Consider the following 26592-nt stretch of genomic DNA (forward strand, 5'->3'; position numbering starts at 1 on the left):
GCCAGCACCGCCCCTGGGGCCGCTCCGAGCGCAGCTCCGGCCCCGACGGCGGCGCCCTCGGGCTTACCGCGACGGCAGGTCCTCGCTCGTACTAACAGCGCACAGGCTGAGCCCCGGCCGTTCCTTCCTGCTCTAGCACTGCTCGTTTTCGCTTTCCAGCGCTTTTAAAACCCACGTGCAGCGGAGCTACCTAAAAGCGAGCGTTTAGGATGACCACTTATATCTTCTCTGGGATTCTCTCGAACTGTCTATGTTCCTCCTTCCAGCTAAAGCTGCTCCGACTCCGCAGGGCTTAGCACTGGCTGGAGGGATGGGAACAGAAGAGTCCGATACAGTGGAAAGAGAGCAGGTGAACATGAAACGGTAATAACAAGGAGTACAGTGGTTAAAATCACAGCTGTCAGCCAGGAAAGGTGGAAAACACAAGAATCAGAGAGGACACGCCTTGGTGCCCTTAGATTCACCAGCGTCCAGATGACTGTGCTCATACTGAGAGCAGCAGAAAGGTTCCAAAGGTTCTGCTGGAGCTCAGAAAATAGGGCTCAATTTAGTTTGTCACTTAGGACAAACCAATAGATTCTGCTTAAATAATTATTTCAGATTATTCCCTTGCAAACTTGGATAAAAAAAAAAAATACATACAACACATTGTGTATATATACGTATATATTTATGTATTCAGAAATACATTTCTTTACTGAGAACCAGTGAAGTCTTCATCATTGCACTTTGGTAAAGCAAACACCGACTGCCCTACAGCCTGGTTTCCCAGTGAAGAAAAAGTCACTCACGTGGAGCACACTGTGCATGCAGCTCACTGCCATGAGCACTGACAGCAGAGCACAGCAGTTAGCTAATCACACACAGCAAGAACCGAGTCTGTTTCCTGCTTATCCATTCAATCTCCAAACCTTTCTTTGCCTAAAACTTACTCTAAGCTTGCAAAATAACTACATACTACGGCTTGCCTTCCAAAAACTGGCAGTTTTCTCCTACAATAATTATTAGGACAAACAAAAAAATCCTGAGGGTACAGCCTAAGGAGAAAGTGAAGGCATGCAGAGAAGAAGTCAGCACTTCCCCAATTGAATTCGAAGTATGTAAAATAGAATAAAGACCTGGGTGCTGGAAAAATTTGCAGCTACAGAATCTACATTTATAAGGGACAAAAATCTGCCAGTTGGAAGCTATTTTCTTCTAATTTTTTGATATAATGGAATAATACTCATATATTCAGAAACAGATATAAGAAAGAATAGATGGATTAGTATATATATGACTTAATAATTATTATTCCACAGTTACTGCTATTTCTCTTGTAAATCTGTTTAATCTCAGAATAAAAAGTGAAAAAAAACTCAAAATCATCTCTGGTGTCAGATTAGGATTTAAACGTGCTCTTTGAAACAAGTTTTAAATTATTTCTCCCTTTAGAGCTCTGCAGCATCATATAAGCAGCTAGCAATATCATCTTCTTGCTTAATGAGAATCCATGGGATTTCTCTGCCTGCATCAGTGTCACCTGGGATGCTATTTGATTTATTCAGTGTAAAACACAGGAAATCCTTTTAGCCTCTGAAATAAAATTAATGTGCCTCCCCAAAGTAACTGTCAGTGCTCTGTTGCAGCAAACTTCACAACAACCTCCTCCTGAAAAATTACAACAGAATGCTTTACACACACTTGGAACCAAAACGTGTCAGTCTCACTTCAATGCATGGAAAAAGAAGTTGTAGGTTGGGAAAAAGTAAAAGAAATGCCTTACTGTCCTACTGAGGAAGAGCCAGGTTGTCTCTCTGCAAGTCAGGCTCTCGGTCCTCATTTAAGACTGCAGCTCCAGCACAGCAGCTCATGCAAAGAAAAACAAATTTCACCACTTCAATTCAAGGAAAACCTGAGCCTTGCTGAGTCAGTTCTTCATTAGAAATCAGCATGATCTGCACCTTTCTCACAGGAATAGCACTACTTAACCCACCCTGCAGTGTAAGAACCATTTTCCCGTGGACTTCAAGAGCATTCATCACATGTTTTCTGTTTCTACCTCCAGTTCCCCTATGGGTAATAACCCAATGACCTTCTGCTTCCAGTTCTACAATTCCTTTTTTAGCTACCAGCACATTTCCGACACTGACTAAAGCAGCACTTGACACGAAGATATGTCACTTGCTTTTCCTTGCTCCAAAATCTGTCCCACAAAATTCACCACAGAGGTCAGATCATGTAGCAGGTTTAATTGCTAAAGCTGTTGCTCAAAACCAGTTTGCTGATGTTAAGGGCAATTTGATTTGTCTGATAGGGAGACAGGACAGGCTTCGATCCTCAAAGCAGACAAATATACGTAACTCCCTACATCTGTAACATGGGAAAGATTTTCTCTTGCCTCCCTTTTATATGGTAAAATCTCAGAATCTTTAGAGATCTTACTGCATAAGATGCTTTGAAATTCTTTAAAGCCAAAAGAAGAAAATTTAGCCACACCTTACCTATCCAAATTTTTAGCTTTTTTAGCTTTTTGGCTTCACGTTGCTTAACACAGCCATTAATTTCCCTGGCTTATCACAGCAGAATTACTTAAGATAGCAGAACCTCAAATAAAAAGGATTTATCAGCAATAGATGCACCTCTTCCTTACTGATGTAAAAGGAGGCACATAACCTGTGCTGAGCTTTGCAGATGGGCCTTGCAGCTGCATTTGACAGTCTCAAATAAATGAAAATCAGGAGAAATAACGGTTCCTGGAAATAGCTTCCTTTCTGCACCTCACATTTGATCAATCCCACGTATAAGGGCAGATAAGAATCTGAAAACAAAATGCAATTATTTAACAGTAAAATAGAATTGCCTTTGTCTCTAACTGCACAACAGTACCTTAGTACTAAGTGCTTAGATTAGAGAAATTTACAGTAGTATCTGCCACTACACACTTTCTTTCCCCCCCAGCACAAGCATGAGACCTTCCAGAAAATGAAAGCAACAAGTGAGACCTTCCTGCATACAACGAACACCACCTAAGCACATGAGACGGACAGGACTCCCATACAGTTAAGCACAGTAGTACCTAAGCAGCCTCACAAAGAACAGGCTAAGAGAACCATCAAGAGCATTAATGTTACTCCCTTACTCCTACTTGTTCAATACTAGCAGCCCTAACTCAGGACTCTCAGTAAAGAGCTCTCTCCCACTTATGCTCAGTAGACTTTGTATCAACAGAACAACAAAAAAAGTCCCTAGAGCAAAGCAAAAGGAATAAAACAGAACATTCCATTTATTAGCAAATACTTCGAGGCTTACAGACAAGAAAGCTTTTATTGAAAAAGAGAAATAGCTAATTTAAAGCCACAGCACTATACAGCAGCTGAATTAAATGTTTTACCAGAGGTCCAACCCCATACAGTAACAGGCCACAGCTGTTCTGATCAGCCTCACCTGTGACTTCCACCCCACACCCTTTACTCTCAAAGTCCCAGAGCTCACTTTAAGCTCTAGTCTCAGCATTCGATATGTGCATTAGAGGCTCATTTGTTTGTTTTGTTATTACGTGTATCTTTTTCAAACCTTATCTTTCACCTTACCTCCTACATACCCCTCAAACCCCTACATACCTACTGTAGGTAACCTCATTTCTATTTCTAGGCCCTTCTCTAGTTCCCCTTTATAAGTAGTTCCCTTGGGCCTAGTGGTACGTTTATTTTAGCCCCATCTCCTTTTGTTCTGCACGTTTCCCAGGAAGACGCTGGATCTGCTTCACGTGCGACATTTCCCGGCGCTGCGGGCGCCCCTACCGCCAGCACGCGGCCCTACACCTGACGGGCAGGACGTTCCCTCATAGAGCAGCCTGCACTTCCTGCTCCTTACCATTCGCCTCTCCCTTTTTAACGGATTACGACTAGAGGGGACTGATCGGGGGGAGAAAAGGGACAAAGCGAATTTAACCGCACCGAAATCGTCAATCTGCCAGCGCTACGCGCGCACTTCCGCCCGCCTCCAACATGGCGCCGTACCCTCGCCTCAGACCGCAGCGGAGGCGCCGCGCGGGCTTCTGGCCGCACGCACGTACGATGTTACGTCATCGCGTCGGTGCGCGTGCGCGCAGGCGGCACGTGGCGGCGCAGCATGGCGGAGCGGCGAGCGGTGCCCAGCGACCTCTTCCCCTTCGTGCTCGCCTTCCTGCGCGAGAACCGCTTCGAGGGCGCCGCGCGCGCCTTCGCCAAGGAGGCGGCGGCGGTGAGCGGGGCCGGGGTGGGTGAAGGGAGGGTGAGGGGATGGAGCGGAGCGTGATGTGTAGTGTGTCCCTGCACTTGCGGCTAACGCGTGTCCGCGTGTCTCCGCAGAAGGAGCAGGACCCCAACGCCGCCTCGCTGCTGGACATCTTCAGCTACTGGGTGAAGTGAGTGCTGCCCGGGGGCGGGGGGCTTTTGCTAGGGGCTGTTCCCCGGAGCTCCTTCCATCCGTCTGTTTCCCTGCAGGTCTCCTGCCGCCAGGAAAAGGAAGCTCGTGTCCAACGGGCCTCAGGCAAAGCGGACGGCTGCCTCGAGCAGCAGTGAGAGCTCCAGTGAGGAGGAGGAGGAGGCGGCGGCCCCGCCTGCCAAGAAGCCGGGTGAGGGGGAAAGGGGCCGCGTTGGGTTGGGAACCTGACCCTGCTCTGGGTACGGCATGGTGGCTGTGGCTCAGTTGAAGCGATTCTGCTACTGTCAGGGAGCAGGGTCACGATCTGGTCTTAGAGCTGTGGAATCGTAAAGGCTGGGAAAGACCACTGAAATCATGTACTCCATCAACCCACCCCCACTATGCCCACTAACCATGTCCCTCAGTGCACAGCTCTGTGTTTTTGAACGCACCCTGGGCAGTCTGTGCCGGTGCATTGCCACTTTTTCAGAGAAGAAGTTTTTCTTAATATCCAACCTCAACTCCTTTGGTACAATTTGAGGCCATTTTCTCTCATTCTATCATCACTTTTACCTGAGAGATCTCCCTAGTCCTGATGACTGCACTGTTTCTGATATGAGTTAGGATGCCATTGATGGTTCAGCCAAGTGTCAGCCAACACCCCCAGATCTTTTTCCTCCATGCCACTTGCCAGCCACTCTGCCCCAAACCTGTAGCGATGTATGGGGTTCTTGCAGTCAGTGCTCAGGACCTGTTGCTTGGTTGTCTTGAAGCTCATAGAGCTGGCCTCAACACATTGATGCTATTTATCATCAGATCCTTCTGTAGGGCCTTCCTACCCTCAGGCAGATTAACACTTCCTCCCAGCTTGGTGTCATCTGCAAACTTACTGAGGATGCACTCAATCCCTCAATCTTCTTTCTGGCAGCTCTACTGCCTGCGCTTCCCATTTCTGTTTGTGGTACGTTTTCATTCCCAGTGAGCATGAGCTCGTTATGTAGATACAAGTTAAAATCTGTAGCACAGTACTGCAGTGGTTCCTTTTGGAAGTCTGCAGCGGTTTATTGTTGATGCTGGAGGGTATTCAGCATTGACGGCAATTTCAATATTCTCTCAGTTTGTGGGAGTGCTTCTTATGTGGGGTGTTGTTGCTGATAAGTCTGCTCTTAAAAATGTGAGTAATAAGGGATGGATGAATCTAGAACTATTTTGGATTCTTCTACTGCTCTGTGTATTGCAAACAGAACCCTGGGTCAATCTTACAATCTTCAGGCATAGTTTACTGAATTTAATAGATCATTTTAACGTGATATAATACTAATACAGGATATATGTGTGTGGGAAGTGTGGATTAGCTGATCAATATATTTTTTTCCTTTACTTGCAGCTAAAGCAACAGCTGTAACAAAGACAAAAGCAGTTCCTCCAGCCAAGAAAGCAAAGAGCAGCAGCGAGGACTCTAGTGATGATTCGGACTCGGAGGAGGAGGAGGAGAAGAAGCCAGCAAAGGTCAGCCTTCCTTTCTAGCCTCTTTACTACATGCTAGATAACGGTGAATGATAGCAAATTTGACCACCAAAATTGTTACTGACAGTGAGCTTGCTTTCATAAACTGCAAAGAACCTGGACTTCTGGAGATACAATGTAATGAGATGTTTCTGCAATTGACAGTGTACTGCTTGGATGGATCCTCTGAAAAATTAATTTCATGTCTAACAGCTATTTGTTTCACATCCATGTTTGCTCATGGCTCTTTTCCCAAGACTATCAGTGCTTGCTTTTCTTTTCTTTTCTTTTCTTTTTTTTTTTTTTTTTAAGAGAGAGATTATTTACAGCTTATACGCATGTATAAATAGAGAATTTTCTCTTTTCCTTTTTCACTGCTGCCATGGTCTTGAGAAGGAGAGGCAGGAAAAATAGTATTACACTTGAAGGGGCAAACCAAGGTTGCCTCATCAATGTTTTCGGTCTTTGAACTTGTCTGATCCCCAGAGAGAAGAGAACCCAGTGTTAGTGTCAGATTGTCCTTCTTTGGAAGGGGAAGAACTGGAGACTGAAGAGTAAAGAACATATCCTGTGTGCTTCTGTGAGGCTTCCCAGAGCAAAACTGGAAACAAAAACATTATTCAGAGATTTTCAAACACCAGCTGTTAGGCTGTGAGGTTTCCATCTGTTTAAACTTCCTGTACGTGTACCATTTATTAGCCTCTTTTATTTGCTATAAGGGCTACTTAGTTTTCTTCCTTTCGTTTAGAAAGGCACAAAACCCGCAGTAAAACCAGCTGTAACCAAAATCCAGCCTCAGAAGAAAGCAGAGAGCTCCAGCTCTGACTCAAGCAGCTCAGATGAAGAAGCACCAAAGAAACAGCCACCAAAACCAGCGACACCTAAAGCAGGTATCTCCCTTATTGCATATTGTGAGTCTGTGTGCGCAAAAAGCTAGAGGAGTGAGGCATACTTGTTAACATAGTTTTCAAATCTGCTGTCTCTGCCATTTTTATTCTCAAGCAGTCTACTTCCGACATGGAGCATGCGTAGAACTGATTGTAAATGAAACATCAAGTCAGAAATGATACATCAGGTCATAAAGGCTGTATTATTTGCATAAGTAGCTGCAATCAGCAACCTTAGTTGCTTATGTTATGCTTTTATCAGTGTATTCCCCTAACGTGCAGAGCTGGAAGAAGTTAACAATACTTAGTCTTTGGTCATGGAAGTATTAACAAGTTAGAGTGGACATCTTACAGAAAATCATCCCTAAACTTGAAGAAGAGTAAGAATAAAAAGTTTACAGTACTTACCATAATGGTTCCTTATTATCTTTTCCCGTGTTTTTCTCTTTATGATACTTTATGCTGAATGTAATGACTCCTCATTTCTCAGAGCATATGTTCTAGTATTGCTTTTCACTTGTCCCAAAAGGAAATAAAGCTGCTCAAGCAACCACCAAAGTGGTCAATGGGAAAGCACCAAGCAGCAGCAGCAGTAGCAGCAGTAGTGAAGATTCTGATGAGAAAAAGGCTGCGCCGAAAAAGGTAAATTGGACTTTGAAAGAGTTTTAAAGTGCTATAGTAACGTAGTAAGACTGGATGTATCTCTGTCTTTTAGAGTATGCGCACATACTGCATGGAAGCTGAGTAAAGTATTCATGGCTATTAAACAGTTGTGGGGTTTTTGTTTTATTGTTTTTTTTTTTTTTTTTTATGGTGGGATTATGCCATAGAATTATAGAATGGCCCAGGTTTGAAGGGACCCTAACGATCATTGAGCTCCAAGCCTCATACCGTGGGCCATTTGCCACCCACCAGATCAGACTGCCCAGGATCCCATCCAACCTGGCCTTCAGGGATGGGGTATCCACAGCTTCTCTGCTGCCAGGTCCTCACCACCCTCTGTGTAACATTCCTAGCAGAACATGACCTAACATGTCCTGTCCATGCCCTGACTTTCCACTGCCACTTCTACAGGAAAATGTCTTCTTATGTTTTAACCATATAGTCTCCCTTGTACATTCATTTTGCATCAATTCTCTGTGCTTAGCTACCTGTGCTCTTCAGCCAGATTAGCTCTCAGTTAAGAATTCATGTAGCAGAAAATAACAGCAGAGTGGCCGTGATGTGATACTCATGTGTTTCCTGGAATTTGCATGTGAGAATCTTCATTAATTTTCTTCCTTTATGTTCAAAATTTGCTGCCTCTTAAGTGAGACATATAGTTAGAGATGTGCATCCAACTGTCCACCCAAGTTTTCCATAGCATGTGCTTGGTTTTTTTTTTGATCTGTATTTCTTTCCTTCTTGTGTTAAGGCTGTTCCCAAGAAATCTGTGCCCAAACCTGTAGCCACACAGTCATGTCCAGGGAAAACCAAACCTGCCAAGGAAAGTTCAAGTAGTGAAGACTCTTCTGACAGTTCAGATGATGAAAAGCCACCTGCAAAAAAAAAGCCAAAGTCTGGTAAATGCTAGATACCATTGTTCTATCTGGGAGAGTACTTCTTTTAGGATGGCAGGACTTAACAGCTGACAGCCAAAGGCAAATTTTGCTGCACGCAAACTTCTAAGTGCTGCTGGTTTTGTGAACCAGAAACATAGCAGCTTGTTTCATGTGTGCTTTTGGGACCAAGCTTAAAATTCGGACCTTCTCTCAGCAGAGGATGGAAAGCGGTGGAGATTCTGAGATTCGGTTTACTTGTCTGCATATCCACTGTTCAGATGGCCTTTTAAGGCCCTTAAAGGTTTCCTGTCTGTCAGGATTTGGGAATTCATTTGCCTGTGATTTGGCTATCCTGTAACTGCAGTTTTTAAGTTGTTTTAATTTTTCTCTGAAGTATCCAGGGCTGTTAAGTTGTGGTCTTATGGATGGTCTGATGGACTGAATGAGTCTCTGTTCAATACAGTACAGTGCTCCTAGTGTTCCCTAAGAGGGTAGCTAAACTTACAGTAGAAGCAGTGGGTAGCAGTGAAGTAAGTGTAACATTTGAAATTACATGCTGATATCTTTGTACATAAAAGAGAGGTGTAAATGGAACCAAGAAGCAGAAGTGATTTATTCTAACTATAGCGTCTTAGATATGCTGCTTGTGTTACCGTATGGGCATCTGAATGCTGTTTCTCTGCAGGTCAGTACAGTGCTGTACCACCACCTCAAGCTGTGCAGACAAAGAAAGTTCTTGCCAAGGCTCCAGTGAAAAAGGCTGACAGCAGTGACTCTTCAGAAAGTAGTGATGAGGAAGAACAGATGCCTCCAAAGGGAGGAACGGGTATGTTGTGAGCAGGAGGCTTCAGAAGAATTGTTACACAGTGTAATCAGTGTTATGGCCATCTTTTGGGTTCCATGAAAAAGGCATATGACAAGTCTGTGTTACTATTGGCTTCTCTGAAAATTTCTGAGTAATTGGAAGCTATCTCATATAGAACACAGTGTATGTGACTGTGCAGATTGGGTTATTTACACATGTTGGTTTGAAAAGTCATAGGGATCTTGTTTCATGAGGATGAGTCAGGCCCACTGCTGAAACTGGCCAGGTTCTTGCTTGGCTTCTAGGGTGCTGACTGAATTACTAGTATACTGAACAGGGAACTTTCTGGGAAGATTTGAACCTCAGGACAAAGGTTTTGTGTAAATATGACCTGTATTAATTTTAGACTTGCTCTTGCAGGCAAAGCAGCAGTAGCTAAAACAATCGTTACCCCAAAAAGCAAAGCTGTGACTGCAAAGAAGGCTGAATCCAGTTCAGACAGTGACTCAGGTAATTCAAGAAATCATTTTGTTTTCTGTTGATGTTTTTGTTGGCTAAGGTGGTTTGCCATGGTGTATCTGTGGAAAAACCTTTAGTATATGAGCTTAAAAGTTTTGCAGTCTCCACAAGTTGTGAAATTGAGAAAGAGCCTGCTGTGCAGGGCACATCCTGATCATGAGGCACAGCAGAGAGACTGTGTTGCCAGGTGGGAAGGGTGGAGGCATTGTGTTTCTCCAGGAAGGTTCATGGTTAATCTTGTGTCCATATCTTAAGCTTTTCACTTTCTGTTATCCTGTTATGGGCTTTGAGAGAAGCTTTGAAAATAAGATAGAAAAACCTACTACCACCATACCAAGCTTAATTCTATCCATAAATAAATGGATAAAGTTGCTTTCTAATGCGGCCCAGCATACCATGTTTTTTTCCTCCTGTTTAAAGGTCTCCTGATTTGTTTATCTCAACATTTCTAATGCTGCAGTAGGGTTGTGAGTGTTAGCAGCCTGTCTGTCTGCAGACAGCTAGCACTAGACTGTGTGATCCTTTAACAAGTGTCAGGAGATCTGTGTTTTCTGTTTGTTATTGTCTAGTTTTTCAGAAATGAACAGTGATTTCTTTACTGTTGTGAAAAAGGTGTTCAGAGGTGTTGGAATAGATCAAGCGTAGTGTTCCAGGTTACTGTCAGACAGGTGTAATTGTGCACAGAAATCCCCAGTCTCAGTAGTGGAATGTTGCTAAGCACCTTTGACATAGCAAGTAGAATACTGAGCTCCTGTCCTATTGCCTCTTCACAGTTCCTGCATCCTTAATTTCTTGCTTGTTATTTGATCTTTATTGATTATTTTCTTAATGTTTCTTCTTCTTGAGTTTGTTTTTGGTGATATTTGCAATTTCTTTTCCAGTCCCTTACTATTACTATAAATTATACGTAATAAGATATATTTAACATATGAATCCTATTTAGCAAATATTTATCTGCTTTTTTGTGCATGCTTTAATAAATAGCTTAAATTTCTATTTGTGTTCACTTCTCCCAAGAAGGAAGATAGGTGCAAAGTTGAGTGCTGTCCCCTGCCCGCTTGGGAAGCGTTCATCAGATGCTTCTTATTGCAAGTTATCTGTGGTTCCACACATAGCCACCACCGGTGTCACTGTTTATTTTCTCATGAGTTACATACATGTCATTACTAAAGTAACTTGTACCCCAAGGTTATTAGCTGAAAGAATGTACTACTTCTGTCCAGATTCTAGCTCTGAAGATGAGAAGAAGGTAGGGAGTAAGCTCTCAGCTAAACAACCTGTGATAAAGAATGCTTCCAAACCAGCAAAAGCAGCTGCCAAGCCTGGACAAGCAAAGAAGGACTCCAGCTCCTCCTCAGACAGCTCAGGTATTGGGATAAAAGAAAAAAGAATTATTGTGTGTGTATTGTACTTGCGAAATCTGTGTTTCCAGCCAGGGTGTGAGGTTGCATTTGGATAGGGATTGCCCACTGCTGTGTTGCTTCAATCAATTAAAGAAGTGTACTGTGACAGCACTGAGTTTGTTAACTTCATGTTGAAGGAGTAGGGCTGAGTCTTGAATTCTCGTTTCCATTCTAGATTCTGATAGCTCTCACAAGAAGGTGCCTGTGAAACCTGCAGGTAAAACAGCAACCCCTGCAGGTAAAACAGCAACCCCTGCAGCAAAGAAGCCACAAGCTACTGCAAAGAAAGCACAAAGTAGCTCTGATTCAGATAGCAGTTCCAGCAGCTCTGAGGAGGAGAAGAAGAAGAAAGCCCCTCCAGCTAAATTAGCTAGCAAAACAAGTAAGCCAATGTCCAAACCAATCCCAGTGCCCAAAGCAAGCAGTTCTGACTCCGAGAGCTCAAGCAGTGAGGAAGAAAAGAAACCAGCAGTGAAACCAGTCAACAAATCTACGGGTGCAGCAAAAGCAACTGCAGGGAAGAAAGCAGCTGCATCTAGCAGTAGTAGCTCTTCTGATAGTTCCAGCGAAGAGGATGAGAAGCCCAAAAAATCTGGGAAAGGGGCACAAAACACTTCTCAGACTGCTGCCTCCACAGAGAAAGCAAAAGCATCCACACCAGCAGCCAAGAACCAGAAGTCTAAGCCAGCTGGTGACAGCAGTAGCAGCAGTGAAAGCAGTTCTGAAGAGGAGAAAGGAAAAGCAAACGGAGGTATTGCCTATGGTCTGGGAAGTGGGATCATCAGTCAATATGTTACAGAGCTGAACATGAGTGGGAGCCTTTTTTAAATGGTGTTCAATCTACTTTCTGTGTTATGTTATGCTATCTGCTGCAGTACAGAGAGGGAAGAACCACTTCTTAATTTACTGTTCCTTTTTGTCTATGTTATGTATCTCCTGGCAGAGGAATTTATGATGACATGAAACCCACTTTGTACAGTTGTTATTAGTTGCTGTCTGTGCATTTATTAGTTATTAGTAACACTATGCAGACTGCTGGGGGACCTCAATCTGTATTGTGAATGGATCACCACAGGTGTAGCCCCAGTGCACAATCTCAGTTTTGTATAGACAGGACAGAAAATGCTCACAATGAACTGGAGATGTGCTTGTGTATTTACTGTGCAACTCCAAGAATTGGCAGATTTTAACTGACAGAACTTTCTCAAATTCACTAAATCATTAATGTAGAGGTACTCAGTTACATAAAATTTATGTTCGCCCATTTAGATAGATAGGATGGCAAAATCCTTGCTGCTCAGGGTAGCTATTGGTGTCTGGTTTTTGGTTGTTGGTTTTTTGTTGATTGTTTTTTGGGTTTTTTTTGGTGGGATAATGTAGAGATTGATGTGTCTCAAGACTACATTTTGGGGGAGAGATGCCATTGTCTTTTTCCACATTGCAATTACTTGAAGTTTTACTACTCTACTTCTAACAGGCATAGTCGAGAAGAAACAGAAGAGAGAAGTTGTTCAGGAGTCAGAGACACCAGACAATAAAAAGGCAAAGAACAAACCTAAAACACCACATACAGTTCCGAAAGTGAAACGGGTGAGTGAGAGCAAGCTGCTGATTGGCAGGAGAGGCATCTTTGCATGCTAAAACAATAGGGTTCTTTTGTGGGATTTCTTTTTTCTTTGGTCTCAAGCCATAGGAATTATTTATGTTTTTGCTCCTTCCTCAAGCACTTGAATCTTGTCTGGAGAACCCTACTTAATATACATAATGTTATTGTGGCAAAGGCTGATTGGATGTGCTTGCAGAGGAGCAGCCCTGTGCTACCTGATCTGAAGAATGGAAAATATAATGAATCTGAGAAATTGTTAAGGCTTTAGGTGACCCATACAGGGACAGGGAGGGAGGGAGGGAGGTTGTCCCTAAGGGAAGATATGTGTTAATATGTGCTTAGTGTGCCTTTTTTTTTTAACAGGCAGCTTCTCCTTTCCGACGTGTAAGAGAAGAAGAAATTGAGGTGGATGCCCGTGTTGCTGATAACTCCTTTGATGCAAAGGTATGGTTAGGTGGTGCTCAGAGGGGGAACCCTTGACCTGTGTAAATATAGGTCTCCAGAGCAGATTTTTGAGCAGTCATGTGATGGGAACTTTTTCCACCAGGAGGTGCTGTTAGGAGGTGCACGAGCACTGGCTGGAGGAGTGCACAGGAGTATTGTCAGCTCCAGTATTTCTGTACTGGCACTTACTGGGCACGATGAAGGGCACAATGTTGCTTCAACTCTCTCGAATATTGATATGAGTTTCTTCTTCCTCTCCCTGTTCATCCCTTACAGAAAGGAGCAGCTGGTGACTGGGGCGAGAAGGCTAACAATATCCTGAAATTCACTAAGGGCAAATCTTTTCGCCATGAGAAGACTAAGAAAAAACGAGGCAGCTACTGTGGGGGCACTATATCAACCCAAGTAAATTCAGTCAAGTTTGAAAGCGAATGAGAATGTTTCCTTGAAAATTTGTGAACCGTCTGCTCACCAGAATCACTTGGATGGGCACGTGGATTTTATGGACATGAAACCGTCCTGGAACGCAAACTTCCACAGCCCCCTGTGGGCAGGCAGCTTCAGTATGGGGGTGTGGGGGAATGGTTGGACGATTTCCTCCTTCATTTCTATCTAATATTGATTTAGGCCCCTCGTATGAAACCATCCTTGAGCTGGTGTTAAACACCACTAGGGTGACCTCCAAGACTTAAATTTTCTAGTCTTATTTTAAAAGACTTACAGTAATTTTTGTTTGTTTTGTTGTTTTGTTCTAGTTTCCTGTCATCTGGTAAAAGGGAGAATTTGTTTCCCTCTAACTTAACCCACTGTTTCTTTTTCGGCTACTTTAACTTGGATACCTGTGAAGCTGCAAGTACTGTGACTTGTCTTTGGCTGGTTACCCTGAGAGCAGCAACCCATTTGAATCCTGTGGCTGTAATCTCCACTCATATTGGACATTTCAAATTCACAGTTGCAGCGTGTCCAGGTTTTTTTTTCTGATTGCTTTGTATTGCAATAAACTCTTACCTTCCTCTTCCCTCATTTCCTATTGAGGGTACTGGCAAGAGTAGTTAAGGAGAGTAAATTCATCTCAGTAGCTGAGGAATCGCATGGCTTGGAGTTACAAGTTCACCAAGGTCTTTACTGTATTACTGTGGCACTTTTGGTAAGGCTTACATTGGGAATCTAGCCAGGGAGTGGAGATAGCCTCAATACAGTCAACAGTTCCTGCTGTCATGTTGGAAGAAGTGTCTTTGGCTCAGTGGGAATGCTTAAGGAAGAGGAGAAAGTGAGGGGTTTTGTTTATTTTTAGCTTTTTAAACCCAGCTCTGCTTTTTGCTGTGGTTTCAGTTGGGTTTTTTTCCCAAAGAAGCTTCGACTGCAGCATGGCACCACTCTGTTCTCTCTGAGCATATAATGTGCCAGTTTGTGCTTACTCAGTACTGTGCCACACCAATTGATCATAGATGAGATGAATGTAACATTAATGCCTTAAATTGCTTTGGTTAAATCACTTGCTCTCTTTCAGCGTTTTTCTACTTGTGAAGTCCCTCTGAATAAGCAAAATGCCAGTTTCCCATCACCTTATTGCATATAGTTTGGTGTTGTGTTGCACCACAAGTTGCGTAGTGTGAGTGAAGTCTCAAGTTCAGTAATTGCAGCAGGAAGTGAGATTTTATAAGCAATGAGATGATCTGAAGGCTTGCTGCTTTTGAGAGATCTTCATTTCCCTCTTAGGTGGATTAAGTTAATTTTAGCCTATGGAGCAGTATGCTGAGCACATAGCCAATATGGGTTGAACAGTGTAGAACATCTGTGGGAAAAGAGGCAGTGGGCAGTGAGATTGCCTTGCCCCCATGCTGTGACACCGCTGCCCCTCAGAGGCTGTTTCTGTGCCCTCCCAGGGGATTGCCAGTGAGGAGAGCCCTGTTGCTGCAGGAAGCCACACTTGTGTGCAAAGCAATATCTCATAATTCAGCATTGCTTGCAACTGATGACCCAACCCCATGTGCAGATGCTGCAACTTGTTTCCATGAGCATTTTCAGGACTTCCCCTGGGGTTTGCACAACTGGGCTGGTTGCTGGATCCTTGGCAACTGTGCAGAGGGCTGGGGAGGAGAAGGGGAGGGCAGGGGCCACAGATATCACACAGCATTCAACATTGGAGGCCAAAGGAAGGTGGGAAGAATTTTTACCTGTGCTAGGGATGTGAACAAAACCTTGCTTATAGTTTATCATTTTAGTTTGTCATTTATTTTGCCCTCTTCTGTTTGAACTCTCTAACTGCTGAAAGACACTTTTTAAAAACTGTTGTGCTTGGGGTATTTTATGTGTGGGTACTCAAGTGTCTCCAAAAATAAAGATTGCTGCCTTTGTAATCTGTGTATTTGGTGTGGGGGGGCTGGTGGGATGTGGGAAGGGTTGGGTGCTGTAAAAGCTGCAGCACTAAGGCTGACTGCATCAGTTTGCACCCAATTCTTGGGGCTGGAGTTGGGTGTTCAGCTGGATGTAATGGGCCTGCAGAGGGAACTGGTGCCTGTGCAGCTGGCTAGTGGGTGCTGCTGCTGCTGCTGCAGCAAACTTGGAGAGGATGGAAGATAGAAGGTTATTTACTGATGTCAAGACAAGCTGAGACTTCTTGAGATCCCTTGCACCAACTCTCCTGCAGTGCTGCTGCCAGATTGACCTTATGGTGTTTAGCAATGTAAGTTAGGTAGCTCCAACCTGTGGGAGTAAGAATTGGCACAACTCGAAAACGTGGAAACCTATTAAAGGTGTAATTTGTGTTCCCTTTGATGCCTTCCTGCTCTGTAACAGCCTGCTCAGGGTAAGGGAACGCCCTGAAGAGCACGGCCTGCTGAAGGTCTTGTGCTGCAGCGCTGGTGTTGCACCTCGTGCTGCACCTCCAGGGAAGGCCGGGAGAGAAGTACCGCGCTGGTTGGCATGCTGTGATTAATGCCATCCATCAGTCAGTCCGTAACCACTGCCCTCCATCTCGAACGCGCTGTAGGAGGAGGCGGTGTAACGCCGCCCGCAGTCGCAGCAGCACACGTAGAATGTCACAGGCCCCGCTGGAACCGACTGAGCAGTGCTTTGTGGCACTCCTAAGGAGAGATTGCTTCTGGAGCTGCAGGGCAAGCTCGGCCTGCATCGCAGCTCTGCCGCCGTCCCCGAGTTAGCCCGCTTCCCACGTGGCGTTTCGGCTTCAGTGGAGCCGCGATTAACGTCGAACAGGACAGACAGGACGGTCTCCCATGGGACGTACGGTGCCGGTAAGGGAGCCCTACCGCACAGCCACCATCCTGCCCCCGTCCCAGCCCGGAGAGGGCTCCCGGCCCCGCCTGCCCGTGCGGCTGCAGAAGCCCCGCGCCGCCCCCTCCCCGCACTCCGGTTCTGCCCACCCGCCGCCGCGGGGACGGCCCTCCCGGAGCTCCTCCCGCCCAACCTGGCGGGGCCGGGGCGTGGCGGAGCGGAGCAGCCTCGGGGCCGGGGCCGCCCCGCCCGCACCCTCCGCCGGCCGGCATGAAAGGGGAAGGCGGGCGGGCGCCGGCCGCTCCCTTACCTTCGCCGTGCCGTTCGGGCCGCGGCTCTGTGCAGGTGGGTGCCGGTCCGGGGAGGGCTGCGGTAAGAGAGCCTCGGGGGCGGCGCCGCGCCGTGGGTGTCCGAGCGCTCCGCTGGCGGTGGGAGGGATGAGGCGCTGCACGAGCCCCCCCGCCTTCACGGGGCTGCTGGAGGGCGCGAGTTGGGTGCCCGCCTCACTGTGCGAATCGGAGCCCGGATACACTGACGCTTGAGCCTCAGTGCCTCTTACAGCATCTTCGTCTCGTTGACCGCATCTCAGGGGCACCTTCCCTACCCTCCTTCCTCCTTCTCCAGTCCAGCCCTAGTTGATGGTAGCTCGGCTAGGTTCCATTCCACTCCTGCTGTATCCTTAGAGCCAAGTAGGCTTTTTGTGTGTGTGTGTGTTTTGTTTTTGTTTTGTTTATTTTATTTTATTTTAACTTTATTTTATTTTATTTTTAATGTGGAGGCGTCAATGATTTTACAGAAGATGAGTCTTATCTTCAGCTTCTCTGCCTCTGTAATTCTGCTAAACGTGGCCCAACTTGTCTGGCATGGCTTTATCAATCCCAGGTGCTTCCTACACAGGTTGCACAACCTCCTGGGATGCTTAATGACTTCTTCCTTTTAATGTGGTGCTCCTCCAGAGCAAGGAGCCGAAATGACAGAGCAGTGCTGGGTAGGCTTTCACTCCTCCCATCCCTCTGACCTCTCCTCTGAAGCTCTCTGCTCTCCTCGCCCTCTGCTTCCCTCTGCAACCTTGGGAACCTGTTCAACCTGTGCATCCTACAACCCTCTTTTAGCCCAAAGCGTGCACCGAGCTGTTATGTGTGCTTATAAGATGTGGCTCACGTGAATATTTGGGAACTGCTCTGGCTGGCTGTCCCTGATGCTCTCAAAGAGCCTCATCTCAGCTGCTTCTGATCTTGCAACCATGTTGCAAACAAGAGGAGAGCCTTCCTACAAGCCTGCTGGTGAAGCAGGCAGTGCTACAGAGCGGCTCCAACCCCGACAGGAGGCACCTGGGAAGTCTGTGCATATGGAGTGGGAAAACCTATCCCATCACATGGGCAGGTTTAGTGTATGGTCAGAGGGAAAGCAAAGGTGTGCTGCTGGGCACCACTGGGCAGTTTGAGTTCTTGGAGCAGTGTGTTTCCAGATGCCCTGATAAACTGACACACAGACTTTAATTTGTCCTCCTGGTTGTTAAGGATCATCTGTTCTCTTTGGTGCCAATGTTCCCTGCTGTGAGCTACAGGCTGCCAACCTGCTGCTGGCTCACAGATTCCCACCATGCCTGCACAGCTTCCTTTGTACCACCTCAATGACCCAGGAATGCTGTTGTAAATGGCCCCAGGTCCTAAAAGTTCTAACCTGATTCAGGACTGCATCATTCCACCCAAAATAGAAGAGGAGGGGCTTCTGATGAGCTTCTGATGCTGTTGTGTGGAAGTGGTGCAAGGCATTGGTTGCTTTGTTAGCTTGGTTGCTGGTATGATTTTCCCTCTGATCTTTAGGAGATGTGGGCTTTGCTCACTCTTGGAACTTCTTGTGGCTGCTGTGAAAATGTCAAATGGGAAACGCCAGGAAGGTTCATTGCTCTGAGCAGACCTGTTGCATGCTGCTCATTCTGCAGGTGAACAGCATTATAAAAACAACAACAACAGCAGAACAAGACAAGGCTTTGTTCAGCACTGTATCTTCTAGGTTTTCACCAGAGATTCCCCAGGGCAGCTCCCACTGGTAACACAGTGCTGTCCTGCAGCAGCTGTGCTGCTCTGAGCTGCCTGCCTGCATGGGACTTGTGTTTCCATCCATTAGTCACAACTGAGTGGCTGCCATCAGCCTGGTGGTGGCAAATACTGCTGTTTTCTCTGATTACACCCAGCAGATCAGGCAAACTTTGGTTTCCTGTTCTAGGAGTTTAGAGCACTCAGGTGAAGATTCCTGTTGGTGCTTTGTTAATTCCTGAGAAGTTTACAGGGAAAAATACTTCTTCATACTGTGGGCAAGACTGAGGTGGAGACTACAAAGCAGAGGAAGAAATTATGGAGCCCTGTGCATTTGGGTTTCCCACTCCTAGGCAGGAACCAGGCAATAGAAAATACTAGAGGGGTAAGGAGAGGTGTACAGCACAGCTTTCTTGCTACAGGATATTTGCTCATCACCCTTTCTTTGTGGGCATCTACCTGGACTGATTGCTGCTGAAGGTTTTAGTGCTTCAGCCTGATACAAAGCACCCAAAAAGAATCATCTGTCTTCAGAGCTGTGGCTGTTGGTTGCTTCAGTTACACTGATAATATATTCCATTAATGCTGAAGTCCTTCCCTGTCAAACATAGTGCACAGAGCTGATCTCAGCCCGAATGGAAGCATCCTGGGCTCTTAGTGATAACTGTGCAGTTTGTGTGATTTTGCTGAACATTTGTCATGCAAAGGGAAGAGTGTATTTTGCCTCCTCACAAACCTTTCCCTTTCCTTTCATTGTTATTTCTCACATTTTTCAGCCCCTAACTCAACACTTCCACACCACAGAAGCAGAGAAAACACCCCCAGCAGGACTGCACTCCAGAAACCCACAGTTTGGTGGTTTCTTGCTGAAGACCATTTGATCTGAGTCCAGCGGTGGCTCTGGGAATTGTGCTCATGCAACCGGAGGGCTGGGCTGCACCAATGCCTACAGGTGCCTCTCTGGGCACAGGCAGTGCAGAGAGGTGCCCCAGGGCTGGCCAGCCTGCTCCTGCTAGCAGAGGGATGGGATGCTTTTCTTACGGTGCTTCTCTTGGTTCCCATTTTGCTTCACCACATCCCCGTAGCCCCTTAGGGGCTTAGTGTGTGAGGCTGTCCTACATCCACTTACAGTTGTTCCCACTGTAACTCCTTCCCCACCCCCTTCCCAGCAAGTCTGAACTGGGTCCTCAGGACACGGCTCTGCTTCTGACTGTTCCCAAATAATTATCATGTAATTCTTCTCCCAAAATAATATGAGGTGTGGGTGAGGCGCATTTGCTTCCAGTGATGTAGCAACACCCCTTACACAAGAGAAATGCTGTGTGTTTCACTAAACTGGGAATGGGGTGACAGCTGTAGGAGTGTGACTAAGGGGCGTCAGTGTGCCCTGGGTGTTGCGCATTGTCTCCAGGACTGCTTTCAGGGGTTGCTCTTTCCCACTGCATGGATATTCCAGCACCTGTTTCACCTTTCCAGCCTTTTCCACTGATTTCCCACAGCTGATCCATCACTGGGGAGGGGGCAGCTCTCCACCCAGACCCCTTCTGTACTTTCTGAGGTTGAGGTTTTTGCCTTAGTCCTGCTGGGCTCTCTCCTGCCCTTTCTGCACCAAGCATGGTGGTTTGCAATGATAAAGGCAGAGCATGCTGTCTGGCTGGGCTGTGCAGGCCTCCTGGGGAGCTTGCACGTCCACTAAGGTCTCGGAGGCATGCAGAAATAGAAATGAAATTCAGCTGTGCTGATCCTGTAGTGATGAACAGGGATGGAGCTGCAGGTGCCCTAGCTGGTGCTGTGACTCCACAGGGCCCCTCTGATTGCTCCTCTCTGTAGTCAGCCCACCTGTTCTTGGGCACAGAAAAGAGGCTCTGAATTTCTGGAAAACACATGTTGTTGTACACCCTAGTATCTGACATTTTTGTTGGTTTTATTTGTGCCTTCTTTCCTTTCTCCTCCCTTTAGTGAAATCCCCGCTGCTCCCCTCTCCCACCTTAGGAGCTTCTGGATTGCAGCTGTAGTCTCAGTTGTTAGCTGTCCAAGCGTGTGGCCAAGCCTTTCGTACCATATAAATGGCACGTGTCTTTCCTTGCAGTGAAGAAGATGAAGGCATTACCGTGCCCCGCTGCTTTTCTCTTCCTATTGGCTGCATTCAGCCTGGAGCCATGCCGCTGTGCCAAGCTGCTGATCATGCCCACCATCGTCTTTGACAGCCACTTACGAGTCTTCATGCGTGTGGCAGAGGCACTGACTGAGCGGGGCCATGACCCCGTGCTGCTGCTCCATGAGGCTCGGGATATAGAAGCCCACCTGCTTGCCTTCCGCGTGCAGAGATACTGGGGCATCTTCAGCACACAGAGCGCAGACGCGTGGGTGCAGGAGAAGATAAAGCGTGTCTTCCAAGGGAAGATGACCTCTCTGGAGATGTTCTCCTTTTTGGAGAAGTACCTGGAAAACTGTGACCTTGTGCTGGGAAACTCTACCCTCCTGCAGAAACTGCGGCATGAGCACTTTGACCTGCTGCTGGTGGATCCCAATGAGATGTGTGGCTTTATCCTGGCTCATATCCTCGGTGTCAAATATGCTGTGATCTCCACTGGCTTCTGGTTTCCAGCAGAGATTGGTGCCACTTCCCCCGTTGCCTATGTCCCTGAGTTCAACTCCCTGATGACTGACAGGATGAGCTTCTTTGGTAGGACTTGGAATCTCCTGGTCTACATGATCACTCGTGTGGCTACAAAGCTGGTCATCCTCCCCAAGTTTGAACATCTCATGGAGAAGCATGGGGTGGAGCCCAAGATATCCATGCTAGATCTTGTCCATGGATCAAGCCTCTTCTTCCTCTGTAATGATGTGGTGCTGGACTTTCCCCGGCCAACACTCCCCCATGTCATTTTCACAGGAGGCATCCTTGCTGAGCCTGCAAAGCTTCTTCCAGTGGTAAGTGCAGGAAAGCTTTGAGCCATGGTTGCCTATTAAGCTGGGGAGATACTTGGTGCAAATCTTCTGTAGAGCTATGTAAGTGCTGTGAGGCTGTTTTGGTGCCAGCGTGCAGTAAGGAGACTGGGAGCACTGAGGACTGTGGGTCTGCAGGAAGGGTACTGAGTTAAGTTGTCTGTCCTGAAGAAGGAGTCAGCTGTGTTATCAGTGTAAAACGATGTGTCCTGTAATGGCAGTATTTTCTTTGGAAGTAGATCACAAGTAAATTGTTCCTAGGTTTTAAGAGGAAGTAGGAAGAACAATCAGTCTTTGTTGCTTCATCACTGCCTTAAATGAATCCAGAATTTCTTCCTTAATCCAGTTTCTCACAAGATATTTCTGCCTACAAGCAGGTAGCCCTAAGAAATAGCAGAGAGCTGTGTTTATTTTCTTATCAAATTCACTGTGGAGTCCCAAAGTATACAAAACCAAGACGTATTGTTCTCTCTTTTCTAAGTGCCAGCCCTGAAGAAAACTCCCCAGGCATCCCAGAGGCTTTCCCTGATCTGTACCTCTCTATCCCCAGTAATAAATTAAGGAGGACAAACCCATAAAGCCTCCAAATGAAGGACAGCATTGGAATGGAGAAGGACCTGTCTCCCATTCCTCTCATTGCTTTACCACTTTTACAAACAGTGTGGGGAAATAGGCTTGGATAATAGCACTGAGGCAGTTGGGTTGTCCTGCTGTCCCAACTGATAGACTGAAATAGAGATAAGATTCAAGTTTCACCTGATTAAATGCCTGTGAAGGTCTCTGATGGCAGCTTTAGTTGTGACTGTGGATTCCCTTTTTGAAGTTAAAAGGAGGAAATGAGATTAGGTGCTTTGAATCAGAAGTCTTTGAGATAAGTATGGCTGCACGTTACCCTTTCCAGTGTGACACAGCGTGCAGATAATGCAATTCATGTAGGATGCTCCAAAATCTGTGTCAGAGAGTGACTGCCCTGCAGATCTTGCAAAACATTAGCTTGGTCCAATCTGGACGCATACACGCCTGCCTTATAAAGAAGGGAGTTGTTTGCTGTGGCATTACTCATGTGCTTCATGGCTTCCAGAGCCCAGGGCACCCAAGGGAAGAGTGATGGAGATAGGTCCAGAGCCAGGTGGTAGGTGGCAGCAGGCAGGTGGGCAGGTTGATACCCAGGTTATGGGATGGCAACAGGAGAGAGGCCCTTGGTTGATCTAGGTGTAGCTTAAGATATTTCCCATCTCTGCAGGAGCTGGGTTATGTAATTAAAGGATTTATTTCCTCATCTGAAACATCATGGCAGAGAGTTCCTTTAATTAGGGCACAGTGGAATATAGATATGTATTTGAGAGTTAAGCATCTTTCGTGGTCAATCATACTTCCCTTAGCAACTTTAATACTATTTCTGAAAGCCAGATGTGAGGGCCTAACTATAATGGACAGTTTAATCCTCTGCCTCGTGAGTCACTGAAGTGCTATCCAGCAAAGCCAAGCTAGTACTTCCTCTTCCTTAACAGTTCTAGTAGTTGTATTACTCAAAAGGAAACATGGGATTCAAGAGAAGTGAGAAACCAAAGCCCCTCTTTGAAATCATCGTGATTCTTGGCTGCTGGTGGGGTTTAGGGCTCTTCTGCAAAGAAAGGCTCAAGTCCCAAAGTACCTGAGAAAGGGCAAACATCCCCAGAGAGTAACACTAAAATCTGCTTTGTAACTCCTATATACCTATGATACTCAACATTGTAGGTACTACTAGTAAAAAATTCTGGTTTAATTGTTTTCTTAAAAACAGGGTGAGTTTTTGTGTTCTTTTTACCCTTCATGTTCTTAGACAATGTGTTGTTTGTTTGTTTCAAGAAAGTATCATATTCAAAGACAATTTGAGAAACTTCCCTAAAATGCCTCTGATGGTGAGCTGGTACACGGGGAACTTGAAAGCAGACAGAATCCATAGCAAGAGGTGCCCAGTAGAGCATATAGGAGAATGTTTCATCTGCTTCACAGCAGTTGTACTGGCTGATGTCTCCTAGTTTCCTTGCTTCCCCAGTTAAAAAGAGATGGATTTGGCTTCATCTTTTCCATAGGCTGTTCTCTGCTGGCAGAGGCAGCAGGGGGGAGGGCCTTTGTCCAGTAAGATTTCAAGGCATCTGTGTGTGTTTTACCCACAGGATCTGCGTCTCTGGGTGGAAGCAGCAGATGCAGGTGTTGTTGTCGTCTCCTTTGGCATTGGGATCCGAGCTCTACCCACTGACCTGGTGGAGAAGATGGCTGGCGCGTTTGCCCGCCTCCCTCAGCGGGTGGTGTGGAGGTGAGGAGGGCAAGGGCTTCCTTCTAACTTCAGTTGGATGAAAATCACAGTTTCCTTTCCCTCTCTTGATCTGATTGAATTTGTAATTGCATGTGTGTCTTTTCCCATCTTGTTCTTGACTTCACCCTACAGATATTTCGGACAGAAGCCAAGAAACCTGGGTGAGAACACACTGATGATGGACTGGCTGCCCCAAAATGACCTGCTAGGTAAGGCAAGGTGTGTGTGTGTGTGTATGTGTGTGTGTATGTGTGTGTACTTGTACGCCACTAGCAACATGTCCAAACTACAGCAAAGACGTACAAGGAAAACAGCATCTGTATGGGTCAAAATCTCTCACTTGTTGCATGTACCATCTGTAAATAACGTGATCTTCGTCTAATACCTGTTTTGAAGCTGTACCTCGGCTGCTATCTCCCACCTCCTCTTGGCTGTGTCCAGCAAGTTTTGGGCTGCAGAGATTAATGTTCAATCTCTCTGCTCAGCATGCTTGGCTTTCACTAAGCGCACACAAACTGTGTGCCTTGAAGAAGCCACTGATAGCCCTGTTTTGGTGCAGAAAGCACTGACCTGCTGCTGTTTCTCTGCCTGCAGGCCATTCCAATGTGAAAGCGTTCGTCAGTCACTGTGGGATGAACGGAATATTTGAGGCCATTTATCACGGTGTGCCAGTGGTGGGGTTCCCATTCTATGGAGATCAGTTTGACATCATGACCAGAGTGCAGGCGAAGGGCATGGGTATCCTCATGGACTGGAACAGCGTGACAGAAGAGGAGCTTTACCAGGCTGTTGTCACGGTTATCACTGACCCCAGGTAAGGTGTTCAGGTGCATTGAGCTCATCCTTGGTGGTGATTGTATGCAGGGGCTGGTGCCTTTCTGAGATTTGCTGTGGCACTGTGACACAGTGCACTCACCGCCTAATATGACAGAAGCAAATAGTGGTTAAAGTGACATCCAAGAGCTTTATTATTATAATTTTTAAATCAGCTGTTAGGAGCCCCTACTACTGACCTCAGAGTAAGTAGCTAGGGTGTTAGCAGTTGGCAGGCTGAAGGATTTGGCTCGGTCACCAGATGTGACTGGTGCTGGACAAGGTATACTGGCACAGGCTGACCTTAGACACCTATGATCTGCCTGCAGTCACTCAGCAGCCCCCCTACTGAGGAACTTGAACTGAAGGAGCCTTGCTAACGTGTAACATGCTCTCTGCCATCAGAGTGGCGTTCACAGCAGATACAAAGGAAATCATGGAGAAATGCGCCTCTGGCCCAAGGAAACACCTGCTCACCGAAAGCACAGCTGGATGGATCAGGCCACTTCTCAGCTCTGAAGCCCCTGTCAGAACAATGATTTCTTGTCTTCTTCCCTTGCAGCTACAGAAAAGCAGCTAAACTCATCTCTGCTCTGCACCTGGACACACCGATGCACGCTCTCAACAGGACAGTGTACTGGCTGGAGTACATCCTCCGTCATGACGGGGCACCGTACCTCCGCCCTGCTGTCTACGACCTCTCCTTGTATGAGTACTTCTGCCTGGACATCTTGGCTCTCCTCCTACTGTGCCTGGCCAGCATGGGATTTGTCCTCTACAAGTCTGTGGTGTGGTGCAGGAGGAAGGCGGCCAGCCCTGTCTATCAGAATGGCAATTGTGTGAGAGGCCACTTCACAGAACAGAAGAAATTGCAATAGTGGCTCAGTGTGTTCTAGGGCACATCCCTTCAGTGTGATACGAGCTGCTGCCATGCCAAGAAATGTACGGCACGCAGGCACAGCGAGAGGCGAGAGATGAGCAGGTCTGGATGAGAAGAGCCGGGGGGAGGGAGGACTGTTGCGAAGGCCGATGTGCACACCTCTGTGTACTGCACTGGTGGGCGGGGATGTGAATTCAGGCATGGGTGGAAGTACTTGGCCAGGATGCTGGGAGTGGGGCATGGGTAGGGAGACTTCTAGGGAGGAACGTGAGCTGTTCCCTTCTTATTGCGTGTTGGTTTAGATGCTGGTGTTGCTCTTCTCTCTTTCTGCACCTCTGTGGTAACTCTGGAGGTAGGAATAGCGTTTGGTTTTAGGCTGGTTCTGTTTCTCCTCTGGCTTGTTACTAGGAGCCCCGAGAGCCAGGATTCCTTCATTCAGGTGAGGACCTGAGCAGAGCTGTGGGCAGGGAGGGGCACTGGAAGTATTGTTCAAAAGAGAATGAAATCGGTCTGTTCAAAGTTCTGGGGGTAAATATTGTTCTTCCTGCTTCTTTCAACCCTTGGCAATCTTCTTTGTATTTGAGCTAAATTATTATTATTATTTTTTTTAAATAAAGTTATGTTCTTTCCTCCATGTAGCAGTGCTCCAGTCTTGGTTTAATGCGAGTCCCTGAGCCTTGTTTTTTCCCTTTTTGTCACCACTGCCACTCCTCCCTGTACTTCTGGGCCCCTACTGACAGCTGTCAGCAGCTTATCTTGGCCTTCCCACAGCTCTCATACTGCCTACTCTGCTCCACCTGTAACACATCCTTGACTGTGGAACCTCTAACCCTGTAGGAAAAGAAGAATTTGGAGCAGACGTGTGTGCCTGCGCCACAGGAAGATCAGCCAGTAGCTTGTGGGGCTGCATGCAGGCAGTGGGCCATGCACAGGCTGTTCACAGAAGCAATGACCTCTGCTCATTCTGAAGAAAATGTCCCTCTCATTTCAACGTGAGCAGACACGCTCTTGTTCCCATCAGGGATGTGGTGTGGAGTGATACCCACGTGTTTTTACTCACTCAGGGCTCTGAGGCAAACCCACACCTGGGTGCAGTTGCACAACCTTCCCACAGCACTGGCTCACAGCCCTGCTGGTGATGCCCTATGCTGAGGGCTCTGCAGAGCTGCCGCAAGCTGGAGAGTAACCTCACTACCACGTCTGCTTTTGCTGGCATTTCCAGGCTCTGCTCCTGATTGCCTCTGTGTGTGTTTCTCATTCCAGCTGAGGTGCAGCACAGTG

General features: G+C 46.6%; 2 protein-coding genes across 3 annotated transcripts; both read left to right on the forward strand.

The window, feature by feature from the left end:
* Window positions 1–4048: 4048 nt before the first annotated feature.
* Window positions 4049–15457, forward strand: NOLC1 (nucleolar and coiled-body phosphoprotein 1). The gene is made up of 14 exons (XM_048947155.1): window positions 4049–4224; window positions 4332–4387; window positions 4467–4597; window positions 5774–5895; window positions 6641–6782; window positions 7309–7421; window positions 8194–8341; window positions 9006–9146; window positions 9546–9635; window positions 10868–11011; window positions 11223–11798; window positions 12525–12637; window positions 13017–13097; window positions 13374–15457. The coding sequence occupies exons 1-14, from the start codon at window positions 4114–4116 to the stop codon at window positions 13530–13532; spliced, it is 2127 nt and encodes a 708-aa protein (XP_048803112.1). The 5' UTR covers window positions 4049–4113; the 3' UTR covers window positions 13533–15457.
* A 1074-nt stretch (window positions 15458–16531) lies between these two features.
* On the forward strand, window positions 16532–25949 carry LOC125693947 (2-hydroxyacylsphingosine 1-beta-galactosyltransferase-like). Of its 2 annotated transcripts, none has more exons than XM_048946485.1 (6): window positions 16532–16676; window positions 20460–21304; window positions 23479–23618; window positions 23751–23827; window positions 24213–24432; window positions 24994–25949. In XM_048946485.1, exons 2-6 carry the CDS (start codon window positions 20468–20470, stop codon window positions 25307–25309), a joined length of 1590 nt encoding a protein of 529 aa, XP_048802442.1. In that variant the 5' UTR covers window positions 16532–16676; window positions 20460–20467; the 3' UTR covers window positions 25310–25949. The 2 variants fall into 2 exon arrangements, with proteins under 2 accessions (XP_048802442.1, XP_048802443.1); XM_048946486.1 differs by having other exon boundaries at window positions 20465–21304.
* Window positions 25950–26592: the final 643 nt, after the last annotated feature.

Source organism: Lagopus muta, chromosome 5, assembly GCF_023343835.1.
Source record: "Lagopus muta isolate bLagMut1 chromosome 5, bLagMut1 primary, whole genome shotgun sequence".
Classification (NCBI taxonomy): domain Eukaryota; kingdom Metazoa; phylum Chordata; class Aves; order Galliformes; family Phasianidae; genus Lagopus; species Lagopus muta.

What these genes read in the sequence shown, in the direction of transcription:
- NOLC1 (XM_048947155.1), top strand. Translation starts at nt 4,114, where the DNA reads ATGGCGGAGCGGCGAGCGGTGCCCAGCGACCTCTTCCCCTTCGTGCTC. An exon ending in TCGCCAAGGAGGCGGCGGCG is followed by an intron (nt 4,225 to 4,331) that starts GTGAGCGGGGCC and finishes GTGTCTCCGCAG; the next exon opens with AAGGAGCAGGACCCCAACGC. An exon ending in AAAAGGCTGCGCCGAAAAAG is followed by an intron (nt 7,422 to 8,193) that starts GTAAATTGGACT and finishes TCTTGTGTTAAG; the next exon opens with GCTGTTCCCAAGAAATCTGT.
- LOC125693947 (XM_048946486.1), top strand. Translation starts at nt 16,602, where the DNA reads ATGAAAGGGGAAGGCGGGCGGGCGCCGGCCGCTCCCTTACCTTCGCCG. An exon ending in CCTCAGCGGGTGGTGTGGAG is followed by an intron (nt 23,619 to 23,750) that starts GTGAGGAGGGCA and finishes TTCACCCTACAG; the next exon opens with ATATTTCGGACAGAAGCCAA. An exon ending in ACGGTTATCACTGACCCCAG is followed by an intron (nt 24,433 to 24,993) that starts GTAAGGTGTTCA and finishes CTTCCCTTGCAG; the next exon opens with CTACAGAAAAGCAGCTAAAC.